Source organism: Haemaphysalis longicornis, unplaced genomic scaffold (assembly GCF_048455015.1).
Source record: "Haemaphysalis longicornis isolate Haplotype H1 unplaced genomic scaffold, Haemaphysalis longicornis Haplotype H1 scaffold_7, whole genome shotgun sequence".
Classification (NCBI taxonomy): Eukaryota; Metazoa; Arthropoda; class Arachnida; order Ixodida; family Ixodidae; genus Haemaphysalis; species Haemaphysalis longicornis.
In genome coordinates this window covers 26,170,020-26,190,207 of record NW_027526422.1, presented here as the reverse complement: position 1 = coordinate 26,190,207, position 20,188 = coordinate 26,170,020, and the positions used below count along the sequence as shown (strand labels likewise).

The 20,188-nt window shown below is 49.0% G+C and overlaps 1 protein-coding gene across 2 annotated transcripts in view; it reads right to left on the bottom strand.

Annotated features, from left to right (window-relative positions):
* Positions 1 to 3,253: 3,253 nt before the first annotated feature.
* The window catches only part of LOC144147353 (neprilysin-1-like), a 109,025-nt gene continuing 92,090 nt past the window's right edge, over positions 3,254 to 20,188 (bottom strand). For both annotated transcript variants that reach the window (XM_077679465.1, XM_077679466.1), the window contains exons 19-21: positions 14,098 to 14,202; positions 13,518 to 13,591; positions 3,254 to 3,396 (exon numbers count right to left, since the gene is read on the bottom strand). In XM_077679465.1, the coding sequence (XP_077535591.1) occupies positions 3,279 to 3,396; positions 13,518 to 13,591; positions 14,098 to 14,202 (297 nt within the window). In that variant the 3' untranslated portion in view covers positions 3,254 to 3,278. The remainder of the gene's footprint in view (positions 3,397 to 13,517; positions 13,592 to 14,097; positions 14,203 to 20,188) is intronic.

Here is a 20,188-nt window from a genome sequence, read left to right as displayed (position 1 = left end):
TATTTTAATAAGTAACGTAAGTTTAAAGATAGTTTAAATGAACCAACATTGTATTCAATTAAATGCCATACTCAAACCGTACTACAAAAACTGCGCCTCGATAAAAAAATTAGCACCCTTCCACTCTGTGAAGAAGGACGACGTCCGAAGATGGGTGCAGTACAAGGACCGCATAAATCAAAACACGTTTGTTTGTGGTTTGCGACTTAGCATACTTCCTAGCATATTATCTGAATCAAACATGAAGGGACTCGAGCTTTAGTCTCAGGGACAAGCATAGACCCGTCTGCTTCACTCCCACATCGTAGACATCTTACTGTTTGTGAAACACACCTACCCATATACGTTGTCCTGAGCCTCCTGTTTTTTTTTTTTTTTTGCTCAACTGTGTGTCCACGCTTTTGATGTAAAAGTACCGTATCACTCTGGCCGCCCATCTCTGGTCATCGATATTTCTAAGGCATTCTTCGAAACATATTTTGCTCTATGGTTCTTTCACTTCAAAAAAGGCCCATCCTATGTCTCCCTGCACTGCCTTGTTAGTTGTTTTACGGTGTACACTTAATTCCAGTCGACCTACCACCCTCTGACTCACTTCTAGCCCTGACTGAATCCCTGATTTCACACACACTACTGCGTTTGAAGAGGTGAGGGCCGGTAGCATTACATCCTTTGAGATTCCTCTCACTACTTCGTATTTGTTTCATCACCATAGGGCTCTGTGCTTCATGATAGAGGCGTTCCTTTTTCCTATCATTCTTACACGCTCCTCGTAAGTTTTTAGATAGGCCTGACCTGACGTGGTGTCAATTTTTCGAAGCTTAGTGCGGTGTCCCGCAAGCTCACAAAATGGTAGGGTCTCCACATTGCGTTGTCATACCCGCAGGCTTCCGGTGCGGCGCAGCCGGTGCCGCGTTTTCTTGTATTTTTGTCTTAAAATTTGAATAAGTTTCCTATTTCTGCACCGATCTTGATCACTTTTATTGCTCTGTATCTGCATGACACCAAGAACAGGCGTAGTGCCAGATGATTCAGGGAAGCTTGCACTCACTCGCAAGACTTGAATGACGACGCTGTGGTAGGTTAGCATTGCCGGACACAGTTAAGTCTCAGTATCACTGTTTATTTGCATAGTTACTGTGCCAGTAATCAGCGTCATATGCATCGAAGAGGTCGCCGTCTTCACGGCGAGTGGTGGATGCAAAGTCGTCGTCAGCGTTATAGTCTTCCACCAGCTCAAATAGCGAGGAGGAGGAGATACACCTTATTTGCAAACTGGGTCAAGGCGAGAGGGGTGGCGGACGATGCCATGCTCTCCGCGACCTGGGCGGCCCGGTTAGTTAGTGCCAACTGAACTTCTGGGTCATAGCTCGCCAGGGCCTGCTCCCAGTGTAAGGGGGAAAGAAAAGGGGGAGATGGGTCGTGAGGGCACTCGCAGAGGGCATGGTAGCGGATATCCGGTTCGAGACACTGAAGGCAAAGAGGCGAAAGGTAGAGATTTGAGTGGATGCCGTGAAGGATAGCTCGGCAGGAAGTCGTGTGGGCTTGGAGTAGCCGCCAGTGACGAGTGGCATCGTGTGTGACGGAAGGGTGTGGAGGAGGATATATCCTGCGGAGGAGGCGGAAGTGCTGGGTAATGTCCCGGTACGAGACTAGAGCGTCCCGGAAGCTGGGGGTGCCGTCGTTGCTTTTCACTGTGCTAGAAGTAGTCATCGTCATGTGCATCGATATATTCGTGTTCCTCATGCCAAGCATTACACACGCGGTAGCACTTAACGGCAGCTCCGGGGTGGATTTTCCCTTTTTATTTTTTTTATTTTTTTTTTTTTTGCTGAAGCCACTTCGCGAGCCGGGGATTCGGCGGTCACCGCTAGGCACGCGCTCACGAGTGCTTAGCGTTTTCTAGGTAATTTTTCCTACAACGTCGAACTTACGGCTTGTACAACAGCTTCGCTGTCAAAAGTACCTCGAAGAAAAGCGTTGCTAGGGCACTTCAAGTGCCCCATTCGGCGGAAATCCGTCGCTGTTGTAGGTTTTTCTGTCCAGTAAAAAAATATCCGTCACGGTAAAGAGTAAATAAAATACGAATTTTAAATCATGTGGGATCTGCATCCCTGTCTCCAGAGTTGGAGACTATAAATCTGCACCTGAGCTTTATCCGAACGCTGGGAGAGGCTAAACAAAATTACCAATACCGCGTACCATGTAACACCTCAATGTGAATGTGCATGAGTAGAACAGGTGCACCGCAGATGCGCAGAACTTTGATTCTGGAAAAGCTGGGGCGTGTGTAACCAGTCTTGTTGAAGTAATTCGAGCAAAAACACGAAGAAACGAAAGCGAAGAAAGAGACGAAAAAATGCGTCGGGCACTAAAGTCTGCTTACGCGGCTTAAAGGTGATTATCAAACTTTCTGGGTGCTAAATAGACAGAGAAATAACTCCATTTGGCCGAAAGGATTAGGGCGCGGTGGGAGCGACCCTGGGGGTCGCGAGTACTTCAGCCGCTTGAGTCACGAGCTCCTTCTGCAGCTTGGAGTCCGAGCAGCACAGCGCCTCCATCCACTGGTAAGTTGAATTAATGGGAGGGAATGGATCATCTGCATAAGCCCACATTTGGTGTTGGACTGTCGCCCTTCCACCGCAGCGACGGCTGAGTGGGGATGGGTAGAGGGATGGGTTGATATGATGCAGGGCGGCTCTGCTGGGTAGACGTTCCGTTTGGAGTTGACGCCAGAGGCGTTCCTCCCCCAGAGTGGGGAATCAGTGAGCGGTGGGAAACTTGCGCCGGGAGACGCGGAAATGCGGTATTACCTCTCTGAAAGTGAGGAGACAGTTACTGGTCGATCTCGCTCCATGGAGGAAAGAGTTCACATCGTACGCAAGGGTGAAAAGTGCTCGGGCTGTCTTGACGCGAAATACTCCAACAGTGGAAGATCGTACTGGTAAAGCTTTGGCGACCCAGATTCAGATCTCACAAGAACCCAAACGCGTTTTTATTTATTTATTGTCTTTTTACAGCTACGACCATTTCGGTACCTTTCTTAGTGATGGACGACGACAACGACCACAAAGATTACGGTCACTTCGCTCGTTTAATGAGACACCTGAGGCTTTCTCTTTAATATCCTGAAGGACTAAAGAAGCCGATAAGTATCGCTAGGGTTTCGCCTTCAAAGCATGTAAGCAGACTTAAGTGGTCGAATAATTTTAATTACAAGCACGTATAAATTAGGACACGCAAATTTCAAAACTGCGTAATGCAGGTGCAAAATTTATTCAACAACCGAATGGGTTGCTTGGCTCCGGTGGCATCAGATCGCATAAGTCCTTTGTCATGGGCTCACAGTTGAAAGTCTTGTTGAATTCCGGGTAATTGTACACAATTTCGTTCAAGCTGCAATTAACACATGATTATTGGCTGTAAACATTTCAAGTTAATGTGTTTTTGCGGAAATACTCTTAGCACGTGGCATTAACAGTACCTTTAATGCAGTCATTTTAAGACTATTAAGCAATTCCGGCCGCATGCTGTTAATGCGAAATATATTTATTACACAATACGTATACAGGAATAGCCCTGCTTTTTTGTATTACTCTCTTCACTGTATACTTTGGTTCCGAGGCTTTTTATGCAGTGTTGTACTTATCACAACAGAATGCATGTAGTTTGATAATAGCTAATATGTACTAGAGAAAAATCGTATGTTAGCATCTACGCGAGCCGGACTTCAAGGAGCGGGCCCTCATGGACAGAGGAGAAGCGTTCCATTTTTACTTAGCATGGGTCATGGACCAGCTCGAACCTGTGGTTGCAAACAGGCGTAATGTTGTTAAAAGGCTACATAAAGTTTTAATACACTTGAAAGTGTTGCTCTTGGAATGTTTGTTTGTCAGGGTTTTCCTAACGCTCCCTACAAGACAAACAATAAAAGCAAAATTTGCACCTTTTGTTGCATTTCTCGTAAGGAGCGAAAACAAACCATCTTGCAAGCCAGGCCAATTAAGAATGGGGCCCTGTCAGCTGTTATGGCACACCTCACGGCGGCACCCTACTTGAGCTCCAGTGTTGCCTCTGTTATGTACTAGTATATGAAACTTTACGCTGGTAAGCGTTTGTATTCGTTGTTTTCTAGCTTTCAGGCATTTTAAAAGTGGGGCGGAGTCGTAACGCTCGAAGGGTTACGGAACCAATTTACAACGTTTCGCAGTCTGCGTATGCGTTCTAGTAGGAGCATGGTGTTCATATCCTTCCCTCCTTGAAGTAATGAGTGGAATGAAATGTACGCGCTCCTCATCAGGCGCAAGGAGCCTGATGTTTCATCATATGCATCTTAATAACGACGGATGACCAGCACGAGGGCCTGGATCCTTACCTTAGGCCGCACTATCTTAACAAGCGGGGTCACAAGACCGCTGCTTGCGTCGCTTGTCGGCAGTGTCAGGAGCAAAACAATGATCTTGTAACTCATGCCATTTTTTGTTCGTGTTGGCGTGGAACAAAGTAAGCATCATTTCTCTGGCCAAAAAACGCCACAGCCTTAACCACGTCTTAAAATATGCTTCTAACATTACCTAGCCGTGTACCTTCTCAGGATCCCGCGTCATTTTATATTGTCACGAAGACAAGGACGACGCAGTTGTCTTGAAGGAGAAACAAGTTTATTGGAGCGAACTTGTGCTCCCCTACCAATTCAAAAGAATACAGAGGCGGCGAAGCAGCGGTCAACAAAGTGACTTGCATCGGCGAGCGTCGAAGAATCGAATTCCGCGGCGTCTGCTGTGCAGGCTTTTATCTTTCGGCGCGAGAGTTTCTGGAACCGTCGATTCACGTCCAGAACATTGTAGATCACAGAAGATTATTCTGGGCTAGCGGCGTTAGGGCGAAACACTCTGCTTATCTGAATGAGATAGCGGTGCGGCATAAAAATAAAGAATGGAACACGCGCTTCGCATGGGACACAGATAACAGAGCCGGGCGCGGCCGGGCATTAAAAACAAACAATAAATAAACAAACCCGTACATGGTTCGCGGCATTACCCCCCCTCTAACAGTGCATCGACCCGATGCTAAAATAAAACAACAGTCCGAACAAACACCAACAACAAAACAACAAGAAAAAGAGTTCGCCATCTTGCGAATTACGGTTTGAGGCCAACCACGTGGACGACTTCGGGTCGCGTGCGTCGTCGTGTTGTGCCGGAATCACCACTGGGGATCACTTCGTAGGTTAATTGGCCAACACGTCGTAGAATCTGGTAGGGTCCGAAAAACCGTCGCAGAAGTTTCTCACTGAGTCCGCGTCGTCGAATGGGAGTCCAAACCCACACACGATCCCCTAGTTGGTACTCGGCGTCTCGGCGTCGGAGGTTGTAGCGGCCGGCATCCACCAGCTGCTGGTCCGTTATACGAACTCGAGCAAGCTGGCGGACCTCCTCCGCACGTTGAAGGTATCCTTGGACGTCGGCGTTGAGGTCGTCGTCTTCTACATGCGGAAGCATGGCGTCGAGCATCGTAGTAGGCCGTCTTCCGTAGACAAGCTCGAACGGTGTCATCTGCGTAGTTTCCTGCGTCGCTGTATTGTACGCAAACGTGACATACGGGAGGACTTCGTTCCAAGTCTTATGTTCAACGTCGACGTACATGGACAGCATATCCGCAATCGTCTTGTTCAGACGTTCCGTTAGTCCGTTCGTTTGGGGCTGGTACGCCGTCGTTCTTCGGTGATCCGTGTTGCTGTAGCGTAAGATTTCTTGCATCAGCTCCGCGGTAAAGGCCGTTCCGCGGTCCGTGATTAGGACTTCAGGGGCTCCATGTCGCAGCACAACCTGGTTTATAAAGAACTTGGCGACTTCTTGTGATGTCCCCCTCGGAAGAGCGGTGGTCTCTGCGTAGCGCGTCATGTAGTCTGTCGCTACGACAATCCACTTGTTCTCTGATTGTGACGTAGGGAACGGGCCTAGAAGGTCCATTCCAATCTGTTGAAAGGGCCTTGACGGGACGGCGGTCGGTTGCAGAAGTCCGGCGGGTCTTGTCGGCGGCGTTTTTCGTCGCTGGCAGTCACGGCAACTCCGAACGTAGTGGGTGACGTCAGATGTAAGGCGGGGCCAGAAGTACTTCGCCTTAATTTTTGCAATAGTGCGAGCTGTGCCGAGATGTCCGGAAGACGGGTTGTCGTGGGACGCTTCCAAAATTTCGTCACGAAGGTCTGCAGGGATGACAAGTAGATAATTCGTTCTCGTTCGGGGGTTGAAATTCTTCTTCACGAGGACGGAGTTTTTGAGGCTGAATGCTGGTAAGTTTCGCTTGAACGCTCTAGGCACGGCGACGTTTCGTCCTTCGAGGTAGTCGATCATTACGCGCAAGTCGGGGTCGGCACGCTGCTGGGCGGCAAGGTCGCTCTCCGTAACAACTCCGAAGAACGCGCTGTCTTCATCGGAGTCTTGTGGTGGTGGGTCGACAGGGGCGCGGGACAAGCAGTCGGCGTCGGAGTGTTTCCTGCCGGATTTGTAGACGATTGTAACGTCGAACTCTTGCAGGCGCAAACTCCACCGCCCAAGACCGCCAGAGGGGTCTTTCAAATTGGCGAGCCAACACAGCTCATGGTGATCCGTCACAACCTTGAATGGTCTACCATACACGTATGGGCGAAATTTTGAAATTGCCCATATGATTGCCAGGCACTCTTTTTCGGAGGCAGAGTAGGTTTTCTCCTCCTTCGACAGATCACGGCTTGCATAGGCGATTACCTTTTCGCACCCGCTTTGCTCTTGGACGAGGACGGCCCCCAAACTTATATCGCTGGCGTCCGTGTGCATTTCTGTTTCGGCGTTTTCATCGAAATGAGCGAGCACAGGCGGGTTTTGCAGGCGTTGTTTCAGCTCGCAGAATGCTTTTTCTTGTGAGTTTTCCCAGGCGAAAGGGGTGCTATATTTTGTCAGGCGCGTGAGTGGCTCTGCGATGCGTGCGAAGCTTGCGACGCAGCGCCGGTAGTATGCGCACAGTCCGAGAAATCTTCGCACGCTCTTTTTGTCTTTCGGTCTTGGGAAGTTCGCTATGGCTGATGTTTTCGCCGGGTCAGGCAGGACTCCCGCGGCGTTGACGACGTGTCCCAAAAACTTGAGTTCCTCGTAAGCGAAGCGGCACTTTTCGGGCTTCAGCGTTAACCCCGACGTACGGATGGCCTCGAGTACAGATTCCAACCTTGCAAGGTGTTCGTCAAAAGTCCGGGCGAATACCAAAACGTCGTCGAGGTATACGAGGCAGGTGTGCCCCTTCAGGCCAGCTAGCACAGTGTCCATGACTCTTTGAAACGTTGCTGGCGCCGTGCACAGCCCAAACGGCATCACATTGAACTCGTATAGGCCGTCCGGGGTTATAAATGGGGTCTTCTCTCGGTCTCTCTCGTCCACCTCAATTTGCCAGTAGCCGGTCTTCAGATCCATCGATGAGAAGTACTTGGCATGGCAGAGGTGGTCGAGGGCGTCGTCGATTCGTGGCAGGGGTATACGTCCTTTTTGGTGACTTTGTTCAGTCGCCGGTAGTCAATGCCAAACCTTAATGTTCCGTCTTTTTTCTTTACGAGTACGACCGGCGCAGCCCAGGGGCTTTTCGATGGCTGTATAATGTCGTCGCTGAGCATGTCGTCAACTTGAGTCCGGATGGCTTCCCGCTCGTGGGAAGAGACGCGGTGCGGTGACTGTCGGGTAGGTCGGGCTCCATCTTCGGTTATTATTCGGTGCTTCGCTAGAGGTGTCTGGCGTAGTTTTGAGTTCGACGAAAAACACTCCCTGTAGCGACGCAGCAAAGCCAATAATTTGTTTCGTTCTGCTTGCGGTAACGTCGGATTCACGTCGAAGGGATTCGGAAGCTTGAAGGTACCTTCGGGTGCGCGTTCAAATTCGGCAACCGCGATCACGTCACTTGCTTGTTGCGTTTCTTCGAGGAACGCAATTGAAGCGCCCTTGTTTAAATGCTGGTACTCCTCAGTGAAATTGGTGACCAAAACGTGGGATTTGCGCTGCTTAAACCGCGCAATGCCTCTTGCGACAGATACACCGCGGTCGAGAAGCAACCTTTGGTCACTCTCCACGATAGCGTCAACGTCAGGAGCAGCACCTTCACAGTAGACGGTGATCATCAAACTTGCGCGGGGTGGCAGGGTGACATGATCATCGGCTATCCTTACAGCTGCATGGTGTTCGGGGTTCGGTTCCGGCGTCATGGAGTGATGGGAGGAAAAAGTTATCGACTTGGTCTGCAGATCAATTATTGCGCCGTTGTCCGTCAAAAAGTCCATTCCTAGAATTACGTCGCGGGAGCAGTTAGGCAAGACGACGAACGCGGCAGGGTACGTCGTGCCGTCTATGGTGACGCGGGATGTGCACGTTCCACTTGGCGTCACGAGGTGTCCTCCCGCTGTGCGTATGTGCGGACCGTCCCATCTGGTCATAACTTTCTTCAGCTTAGACGCAAATGGTCCGCTCATTACTGAGTAGTCGGCTCCCGTGTCTACGAGGGCGACTACGTCAAAGCCGTCGATGGACACCTTGACGTCGGATGCCGCCTTCCTCGAGTTCCGGGTTCGTCGGGGCGTCGCATCTAGGCTTATGTGTGTTGACGGTCGGGCACTGTGCGTCGTCGTTGTCGTCGTCTTCTCAGCGGACGTCTCGGTCAGGTCGGGTACGCGTGGCGCCGTGTAGCTGTCGTCGTGTTCGGGAGTCTCGTCAGGGTTAGGTCGGGTCGTCGGGATGTTGGCATGTCGTGAATCACTGTCTTCCGTGACTCGTTGCGTCGTTGGAGGGTTTTCATTTTTCCGCGATCGTGCAACTTTACCTCCAGAAGTTGCTGCTTTTAGTTTCCCCCGCGTGGGCTGGAGGACCTTCCACGTGCGAAATCAGCACTGCTACGGCGGTTGGGCGACTGGTATGGGTAGGGTGACGGTGATCGGTTGGAGCGGGCTGGGCCTCGGTTAGTGTTGGACAGGTATTCGTCCATCTCAGTAGGGCGCTGGCCGGGTCGGGGGCATGGGGCGTCGACGGCGAAACCACGCAGTCCGAGTCTCCTGTACGGGCAGCGACGGTAGGTGTGATCGGCCTCTCCGCAGTGGTAACACAGCGGACGATTATCGGCGGTTCGCCATACGTCCGTCTTCCTCGGCGCCTGGTTTTGGCGTGCAGGGGGTGGACGGCGGTGCAGTGGACGGCGGTACGGCGGGACTTCTTGAAGACGGGTTGGAGCAGGGCGGGGTCGTCGAACAGCCGCGGAGTAGGTCATCGCTTGAGGCTCACGTGGTACTTCGGGAGGCGTAGAAGTCCCCAAAGCGAGTTGAATTTCTTCCCGAATCACGTGGCTCATAGAGGTGACTTGGGGTTGCGGCGTTGTTGGGAAGAGTTTCCGCAGTCCTTCCCTGACGATAGCGCGGATTGTATCACGTAGTGTGTCAGAGCTAAGAGCCCCGGAATCGATCGCGTCCGCAACTAGCGCATTGATGGGACGGTCGTACTGCCTCGTGCGCATTTCCAACGTCTTCTCCATGGCGGCCGCCTCGGATGCGAGAATTCGGCCACCGATTTGGGGGGGTTGCGGACAAGGCAAGCAAAAAGTTCTTGCTTTACTCCTCGCATCAGAAACCTCAGTTTCTTTTCTTCCGTCATATCCGGGTCCGCGCGACGAAATAGGCGCTTCATTTCCTCAACAAAGATTACGACTCCTTCGTTCGGGTGTTGCGTTCGAGTTTCCAGTATAAGCGCAGCTCGTTCTTTTCTCACCACGGTCGTGAAGGTACTAAGGAACTGGCTTTTGAATTGCGTCCAGTCGGTCAAGGCGCTCTCGTGGTTCTCGAACCAAGTTCGAGCTGCATCCTCCAAGTAAAAGAAAACATGCCGGAAGGTTTCTTCATCCTCCCACCTGTTGAAGGTCCGCACGCGCTCCAGCTTCTCCAACCATTCCTCGGGGTCTTCAGCGGGGGCTCCCCGGAACGATGGCGGTTCCCGGGGCTGCTGCAGGACGATTGGCGACGTTGTTTCTTGCACCATGGTGTTGGTTGCAGCGTTTATCTCTTGGGCCCTTCTGACATAAGACCGAACTCGGGTAGCAATCCTTGCAGTCTGCGGCTTTCTCTTGTTGGACTGGCTTGGCGGCTTCCAGATGTCGTAGGAAGCATAAAGGGTGAGTACCCCGCATCTCCACCAGATGTCACGAAGACAAGGACGACGCAGTTGTCTTGAAGGAGAAACAAGTTTATTGGAGCGAACTTGTGCTCCCCTAACAACTCAAAAGAATACGGAGGCGGCGAAGCAGCGGTCAACAAAGTGACTTGCGTCGGCGAGCGTCGCAGAATCGAATTCCGCGGCGTCTGTTGTGCAGGCTTTTATCTTTCGGCGCGAGAGTTTCTGGAACCGTCGATTCACGTCCAGAACATTGTAGATCACAGAAGATTATTCTGGGCTAGCGGCGTTAGGGCGAAACACTCTGCTTATCTGAATGAGATAGCCGTGCGGCATAAAAATAAAGAATGGAACACGCGCTTCGCATGGGACACAGATAACAGAGCCGGGCGCGGCCGGGCATTAAAAACAAACAATAAATAAACAAACCCGTACATGGTTCGCGGCAATATCGAGACTAGATATGTATGCGTGTAGTTCTTCATTCCACGAGCGTCTTATGGTCCGTGTGTTATATTCCAGGCGTTGGCAGCGGAAAGAACTGCTTGAGCATAATATTTGCTGCGCATTCTTGCGACGCTAGTCTCTCCATTTCATATGCAACTCTCTCTCTGTCTCACTCACTCACTCGCTCACTCTCTCACTTTGTATATATTGTTACAGTTTTTCTCTGCATTACGAACTAAATAGCTGGGGTGCAAAATGATGCTTTTGCATACACTGCTCTCCCTAAACTGAATTAACGCTTACAGAGCAAACAGCAAGAAGGTCACGGGTGCGATTCCCGGCCGCGGCGGCTGCTTTTCTGATGGAGGCGAAAAGCAAAAACGCCCGTGTGTTCGAGATTTCAGCGCACGTTAAAGATCTTCAGGTGGTCAAAATTAATCCGGAGCATAATGGAAACTGAAAGCGCAAAATAGACAGGGACAAAGAAAGGGGACAACAGGACGAGCGCTCGTCCTGTTGTCCCCTTTCTTTGTCCCTGTCTATTTTGCGCTTTCAGTTTCCATTATGCATCACCAACAGGCCCAAACCATGACCCTTTTGGTAATCCGGAGCCCTCCAGTACGGTGCGCCTCATCGTCTGGGTTGCGTCGGCGCGTTAAACCTTACAATCAATCAATCAAGGGAACAGCAAGCCGAAGAACGAAGGGAGTGAATACACGGACCAGCGCTGACTTCCAACTAATAATTTATTTCAGAAAACACAAATTTAAGTATTCACAGATATGCCGAGCTGCGCGAACCACCTGTAAGCCAGCAGGCACTGCACATAATGAAGATAACCACCGTACTACAGAAAACACCTAACAAAAAAGGCACTATTTAACGCCTGAGGAGCAGCGCCGCCGAGAGCAGATAACGCAGTTCTTTCTCTGAAAGATCGGGGATATCGCATGCTGACGCATGCATCGCCAAGACCGGCCATTTCGGCGGCTTCGACAATCTCTTTTGTTCTTTGGTTGTTGCTCCGAAAAACGACCACACACTCATTGTAAACAGGGGCGCAATCCTTCTGAAGGGCACAGCCCTTTCAATGGGCGCTCAAGTGTCCGGTGTGGCCACTCTACATTCCTGAGGTGCTAACGTAGGCGGACGTCGAGGCACCTTGAAGTGTGACCCACGTACTTTTTTCCGCAAGAGAGCAGAATAACATAGACCACGGAGCAAGTTTATCTTGCTCCGTGACATAGACGACGTTTTCAACACAAGGCACAAACTTATTTTTTCTTTTATCAGGCAGCGTTTCCTCCCTGTGTTGGCAAGGGACGTTTCCTTGCGCAGTTTTGAAAGTTTTTGTGCCCCTGAAAGAACAACATTTATTTGGGCACTCTCCCTATTTCCTTCAGCCTGTGGAACACCTGGTGGATATAAGGAACTACGGCCACCTTTTCAGCCTTCTTCCAAGGCGATGCCGTAGCACGTTTATTAACGACATTGCCTTGGGTTTTCGCTGGATGCTTACGCAGCTTAAGCTAAAATTCAAGGCTCGTACTCCGAACTAAATTTATGCATAAATGGCCTTGATTGATTGATTGATTGATTGATTGATTGATTGATTGATTGATTGATTGATTGATTGATTGATTGATTGATTGATTGATTGATTGATTGATTGATTGATTGATTGATTGATTGATTGATTGTGGTGTTTAACGCGCTGACGCTACACAGGCGATGAGGCACGCCGTATTGGAGGGCTCCGGATTATTTTGACCACCCGGGGATCTTTAACGTGCGCCGAAGTCTCAAACAAACTGGCGTTTTCGCTTTTCGCCTTCATCAGAAAAGCGGCCGCTGCGGCCGCGAATCAAACTCGCGTGCCCGAACGCTTGGCGTGATTTCCCGGGCCTCCAGTGAATTCAACGATCGATCATGCTTAACCTCCCTCTACTGCATCCTAATTTTACCGAAGCTCGACTTGGCCGGTGCTATTTGGAATTGTTTACGCCCTTTGTCGTCTCTTCGTCTAGGAAGGATTCAGAAGCGCTTCACTAGATCCATATTTTATCGTTACTCACCAGTGGGCCAATATCTGCACTGTGGGCTTCTCAAGCTCCTGAATCTTGATGAGCTGTGTATTAGGCGTTCTAGGCGTGGCCCGGTTTTTCTTTTTAACTGTATTCATTCTAGGTGTGACTGCCCTTACGTTGTAAGCTATTCACCTGGGAATGCCACGCAGACCACTGCGGTCGCATGTTTGCTTTCATGTCAACAGAACACTAAGCCTGGCACCAGCTAACCGATGCCAACATGCCTATAACAGTCTGTTTTTATCTTTCATTGGCTTTTTTTTTTGTAATGGCACGGTTATTTTAAAACGATCCTTGAAAAATTCGACATTTTGAATGGACATGTTGTAGAGAGGTCGCACATGCACTTCTCCTTCTGTTCTTGTGTTTCTGCGGCATAAGCACCACCTTTCTTACGCTTGTCTGGGCTGATTAAGGCATCCTCTTCACAAGACCTCCGAGCTCTTGTTGTTCAGAAATTTTTTTCGCTTCTTTGGTCACTCTCCTTCTTTATACATATCTACACATTTCTTTTTCCCCATGTTTGATTTATTTATCTTCCTATATATTGTCTTTTGTATACATTATACTCATGTACCCAGTGCATCCCCCGAGAAGGCACTTGCGCTGTTGTTGAGCACTTCGAATAATTAAATAACAAATCATTAAATAAATAAATAAATGGTTGACAACGTAGCACCGTCGCATTACATATGCAAACCATTCTGGGTCAGTTAACAATTAACTGCGCTTTAAAGTCAGCTGACGCTTATGACGGCAGTCTAAAAAGTTGATCAAATTTTTAGGTTGCAAAACGCACATGAAAAAAGCCCACCTTTCAGGGAATTTTTCTTCCTCATCGGTCCTACTTTGAACGAGATTCTCATTAACGCTGAATGGGCAGTACAACTGCAACAAAAAGTCAGTAATTGTAATACCGAAACACTTTCCCCCATAACCACAAGGAAAGAAGAAGTATAAAAAGGATGCAAAGTTTTCTTGTATAGCTAATATCATGCATTACGTCTTGACAGCTTTCTAGAGAATCGCATGCAATGTGCGTGAGATGGCCAGAGATGCCACGCGAAACGTGAAGAAAATTTATGATCACGGCAATCACTAGGAAAAGAACTCGCATCAGCTAAGGTTTTGCGCATTGCATTGTATTATTTATCAAGATCATCTCGGTGAAAACTTAAATATATGCTGTTTTGCATTAAATCAAAATTCTTTCTGTTAAAACGCTGTTTTAACGGTTCCTTGATGCTGTCTTGCTGCTAGTCAAAATTCTTGTCGTTAAAAAGCTGCATTTCGGTGCCTCGATTGGGCTTTTCCAGAAGTCTTATATCAAGGAAACCTAGAGCACGACACATGCCAAAAAAAGGAGCATTGAGCGTGACTTAGTGGCCACTCACACTTCCGAACGCAATAAAAAATAGCTCTTCCTCGGTGTAATAGGTTTTCTTCTCATTCCGCTTTATTAATGTAGAGTTGTAATTCTCCTTGTCGTTTTCCATTGCCTGAAAAATCAGTGTTTACATTTTTTTTATTATGCGCGGGGGAACTGCTCACCTGAAAATATCTAAAATATCTTGCGGTTTTTTTTTAACAATTCAACTTCATTATTACGGATAAAATGCCTTCAGTAGTATTCAAACAAGCTATTTTTTTCTGAAAGCACGAGACCATACTTAGCGTTCATTTCCACTGGACGCTAAAACAGAAACAGAACCACAACGCGAAATACAACTCGCCTTCTTTAAAAACTACCAAGACCTTTTCTCTTAAAAAGACGCCTCAAAATGGTTTTGGCCGCCTTTTCCCCACGCACCTACCTCAAGTAGACAACTACATTACAAAAGGACTTTGGGTACCCGTAACCGAGGCAACAGAAAACCTCAATAATGGCTAATAGCCTGGACCTGACGGTTTAGGCATAGAGTTTAATACTAATATATACTAGAAGGAAATCTGTCGCTGCAGTCGCGGGCCGCCGTGGGCGGCGGCATTGCTGCTAGCGACGTTGCTGCTGGCTAGCCATGCGGCTTCTTTTTTGTCTCGAAGCCAAAATCAACAAAAAAAGTAACATTTTTTTTTGTTCATCGTACATTAAGCTTCTAAAAAACTACTGACATTTGGAGGTTCAATTTTACAATAACAAAACAAATTTCATGAACCATCTACGGTAATATCGTTGCTTTTTTGCAGCCATAGCCAACGTTTCAGCCTGTTCATGAGCCATGCCAAGGACAAGTGGAACGTACCTGCCGGGTACATGACGGAACGCTCGCTGAAGCGCGGTTCCCCTAGACAGTGGCGCCAGATTTCCCTCTAGTATATATTAGTATGAAAATCTATGGGTTTAGGGGCATGTTTTTATATAGCCTTCAACTCAAACTTCGCGGTCGTCTTATGCAATGTTTTCCGTGAATCGCTCGGTCAGTGTTGTTTACCTACCTCCTTTTCACAAGCCCACACTATATTTATACCCAAAAAGCGATGACCCATAGCAGCTTAGCAATATAACTGGATTTAGTCCAATCCCACTAACAAACAGGCAGCAAGATTTTCTTGACAGTGCTAGCTAAAAGATTACAAGCTGGCATAAAAACGACAGTAGGCCCACATCAAATCGTGGCAAAAGGGGGGGGGGGAGCATTTACTGCAATATTCATGTTGTACATACTATATTGGAATCGTACGACATAAATTTCAGGCGTGTAACAATGCTACAGATTGACTTTGAAGAAGCCTTTCATATAGTTTGCCATGACATATTGTTTATAATTCCCAGACACGTCGCAGCGGTAAAGACATATTCCAAGGGGTTAGGATGGCATATCCTAACTCTAATAACTAAAATAAACGCTAATAATAAACTAACAGAAAGCGTTCAAGTGCGTTCATGAGAATGGCAAGGATGCGCGCTATCGTCCTTGCTTTTCGCTTTGTCGTCAAATCTTTACGCGCCAAAACTGACCATGGTGACGTATTCAGGGGGTACGTCTCAGAATCCAGTGATGAGAAAGTGCTAGCACATGCGGATGATTTCGCTATTTTCAGCGTTGATCGCGAAAGAGTTAGTATGCTTTGAGCAACGTGAAAAAACTCTATGATAAGAATAGCAGTTCTGCTAATATTTAAAAAAGCCGCCCGCCCGCATCTTCCCACGGGGGGAACTCGAGTAAATGCGTCGCATAGGGGTGGTTGTATTGCGTGAACGTTGCGTAATTGGGTAGTTTGTGGTTACCGTTTGGATGTGGGGAGGGTTTGGAATGCTTAACTTGTTGACGGTACTGTTGCTTCCATCGCTTATACATCATCTGGAGCCAAACGAAAGGCAATCAAAGACGCACTTGACTGAAGTTCTGATTGATTGTAGGGTTTAACGCGCCGACGCAACGCAGGCGATGAGGCGCGCCGTAGTGGAGGGCTCCGGATTAATTTTGACCACCTGGGGATCTTTAACGTGCGCCGAAATCTCGTACACACGGGCGTTTTTGCTTTTCGCCTCCATCAGAAAAGCGGCCGCCGCGGCCGGGAATCGAACCCGCGACCTCGTGCTTGACTGAAGTTCGAACGCGCGCTCCGCCGCTTATATACACTGCGCGCGCTGTCGAGGGAGAGGAGTATGGGGGAGAGACGCGCATGCGCGCACTTCCGTACACAAGCGCGCGACCTTTCCACGCCCCCCACCACACTGTTGTCACGCAGCTGTCACACCACTAGCACGCCGCTATCACGTGTACACCTGCCGCTGTTGCTGCTGAGCGCGACGGAGCGCACGGGGTAACTACTGCGCATGCGCGCGCAGACGCGTTCCCCCCGCACCGCCGCAGCTGTTGTTGAGAGCCACGAGGCGCACGGGGCAGCTACGGCGCATGCGCGCGCAGACGGCCTCCTGCCGCACCGCCGCAGCTGTTGTTAAGAGCGAGGAGGGTGCGGGGGAGAGGCGCGCACCTGCGCCTCGACGTGACGTCATGAGCTGCGGACGCCTATGGACGGAGGAGTTGGCGAGCATAAGAAATGCTCCGCATTTAAAAATGCGTTAGTCTTTGGCATGGGGATTGGTCAGCAGCGCTAAGTGTTTGCAAGCTAGTGTCTCGGTCAATGAAGCCGACGTGTTATCTCAGCATCCCGTTTGAGCATTACCGACGAAACACTAAGTATTTAGAGCGAAACAGAACACGAGTTGTGCGCGCAAACGGAAAGATGGGACGGTATGAGTATGTCCATTTTTGCTCAAGCAACGGTACCCAATGTACTTCTTGTTTTGAAACTATGGTACGTCATGCAGGCATTGAATTGTTCCAAGTTCAATGTGCGAAAATTTCATTGTATCTTTGCAGTGTCTGTATGGCAGTCATAGTTCGAAAGGACGAGTCGAAGCAATCTTTTCAGGCGGCTCGAAGGTGGTTGTCTTGCACTGCCCAGTTTGTTTATTCACCAGCTGATATCGCGTTTTCCCTTTTTAAGAGATCAGTCTCGCCCCTTTGCACGCGCGTTCGTAACTTGAGCGAATGTCTTGGCATATGCTCCGACGTATATCTAACCGCCATCGGGGCCTGAAAGAACAAGATATGATTAGACTGGTTCGAGCACTTCTGATCTCTAGGGTTATCTACGTTGCTCCATACCTCTGCCTCACGAAAGGAGACTTGGACGCCCTTGACAAGTTCATACGCAAGGCATTCAAACAGGCATTGGGCCTGCCTATGAACACCTCTACTCAGCAGCTTCTACAACTGGGCCTTCATAATACGGTTTCAGAATTAATTGAAGGCCACCTTGCCAGTCAACGCGTCCGGCTCACTCAAACACCTCCGGGCCTTTGGCTACTCAAACGCCTACGACTCGCGCACCCAGCATCTCCTCCTGCTCTTCTTGTCCTCCCCGAGGCTTGGAGATCTGCTGTACGGGTTCGTCCATTACCGAAGAACATGCACCCTGATCTCCACCCGGGCAGAAGACAAGCACGGAGTCAAGCCCACGAGAACATCTATGGGAACCGCCTGGACGTCGCGTATACAGACGCTAGCTCGTATCCAGGCGGGCAGCACAAGGTTGCAACCGTCACCACCAAATGGGCCCTTATAACCTGTGCTTCAGTTACCACGTCATCCACGCATATTGCTGAGGAACTGGCCATCGCACTCGCACTTGTTCACACCAAGAGCGCGGTCATCCTATCCGACTCCCAAGCTGCCTGTCGGAGCTTCTTGGCGGGGAGGGTGGCCCCACCAACTTTCCGCCTCCTCTCACAACATCAGCCACAAAGAAACGTATCCCTCGTCTGGACACCCGCCCACTGTACATTGACAGGCAATAATTTTGCCCATCATCAAGCCTGCGCACTCTCCTCCCAGGCCCCAGAAGAACAAGCGGAGTCCACACCACTGGTTACGTTTCAGGACATCACACAGTACTATCGACTCGACAGGCAACAATTCCCTCAACCTCACTCCAAGCTGTCCAAATCAGAAGAAACGACTCTTCGTAGCATCCAAACAAATACCTTCGTCCATCCAATTCGCTTACACCACATGTTTCCTAATCAATTTCCCGCCCAATGCACTTTTTGCTCTAAGCCTGGCACACTCGTCCACATGTTATTAGAGTGTACGCATAACCCTGACCTCCCACCCTTTCCTTCCCCCCTCCCCCTCCATGAGCTGTGGGAGAACCTGATCACCAGCGACCACCTGGGCGTCCAGCAACTACTGGCATCTAGGGCGTCGGTCGCCCGGTCGTCACTTGGATTCCCGGACTAGGGAACCACTCCTACTTTATAAGGCTCATTAAAGTTTCATACTACTACTGCTACTACCACGCGCGTTCATGCAGATTAAGTTGGACAATGCTTCACATGATTCGGTTGTGTCCGCAGTTCAAGGAGCACGAATTGATATCTGTTTTTTTTTTTTTTTTTTGCGTTGAGTCATTTCTGCATACCGGTTCTTGACTGCTCGTTTTTCTCGCAATTTCCTGTTTTCAGTAACCCGCAAGAAATTATTCAAAGATTTAACTTAATCCTTGTTAGCCAAGCCTCTGTCTAATACTCGTTTCCATGTTGGCCCAGGTCAGGATGTCTTGAATACAGCAAAAAGATGTCAATACCAGAAGGGGGAAAGACCTTTTACAAGCTGCGCATAGAAACACTACTGGTTACAGCGTGGATGCCAAGCAAAGATTTTTTTCTGCCATAGAATGCCGATTACTTCTGTGCAAAAAGGCAGAAAGTGTAGAACACGTTTTAAGTGCGATGCACTTCTTAAGCGACCCTGAACCTGCGTCCACCGGCGATGTCCGCATAGCATACCCACGTGGGGGATTGGCCAGGAATCTCCTCGTCTTCCTTGGCAACGGGGGGAGACGGGCGCGCGCTGCCTGGCCGCTGACATGGCACATACCCACGGGGGGGATTGGCCAGGAATCGGGCGTGAGAAGGGCTAATACACCCGCTTAAAGGAGTACTGACACGAAATTTCAAAGCTGAGATCCGCTCTAGCAATCAAGTACAACGACAACACAAATAGGTGTCTGTGAATAAATGCATCTTTCTTTCTTTGTAGTTGTGTGTGTGTGTGTGATCTCTCTTTCGCGAACATTACCGAACCGCGCAAATTCAACTCGTGCATTCGCACTTTCACATTCTTCCCCTCGGGGAAATGCGGGGAATTTTTTTTTCTTATTTGTCAGAATGCCGACTTCTTTTAGGATGTCCTCCAAAGCGCTTTAAAAAAGACCTTCATCTCACATCCAACGGCCTTCGGTACCTATCTTTCGCACCTGAAACTGTACCGTACGCGTTGTTTTTTCTCTTTGACCTGCTCCGCGTCTAAAGAAACCGTATGGCTGTTAGGAACACGAATTCATTCATTGTCTTTTTTTTTCGTGTTTGACATTGGTTGATACTTCAAGACATTGGTTGATATTGGAGTGAGAATTTCATATGGGACCTTAGCAACAATGCTAGATGTGCGTTCAGTGCGCTCGTACTTTGTGTAGAATGGTTGTAAAATACGCGAAGTGTTCATTAAAGGGGCCATGCAGACAAAATAGGTTTGTTTTATTCGAAAGATTTAATGTTTCGAACCGGCCTCAGTGCTTGTGCGGCAGCAAACAATGCTTTTTTCACTGAGAAATTAAAAATTTTAAGCCAAAATTTCAATTCTCCCACCAACTCGTGTGTTTCGGGACGACGACGATGACGTATCCAGAGCCTGGCCTTTAAACTAAAGGTAGTCCGTTGACCAGGGCTGTTACCATCTCACAGACGGCCGCTTGGTTATCATGTTTATCGCCCCCTTTCATAGATGGCGCTGCAATACCGCTGAAGTTCTAGTGTTCGCGATATACTTCTGGCCGGACTTCTATACCTGCCGTATTTTTATTAGGATTGATACTAATCGTTTCCTAAGTGGCCACGCCGCTTATCACGTAAGTGGCCGTGACGCTTACGTCAGTTGGTTAGCGTTGTCAGGCAAGCCCAACGAGTTTGACGGC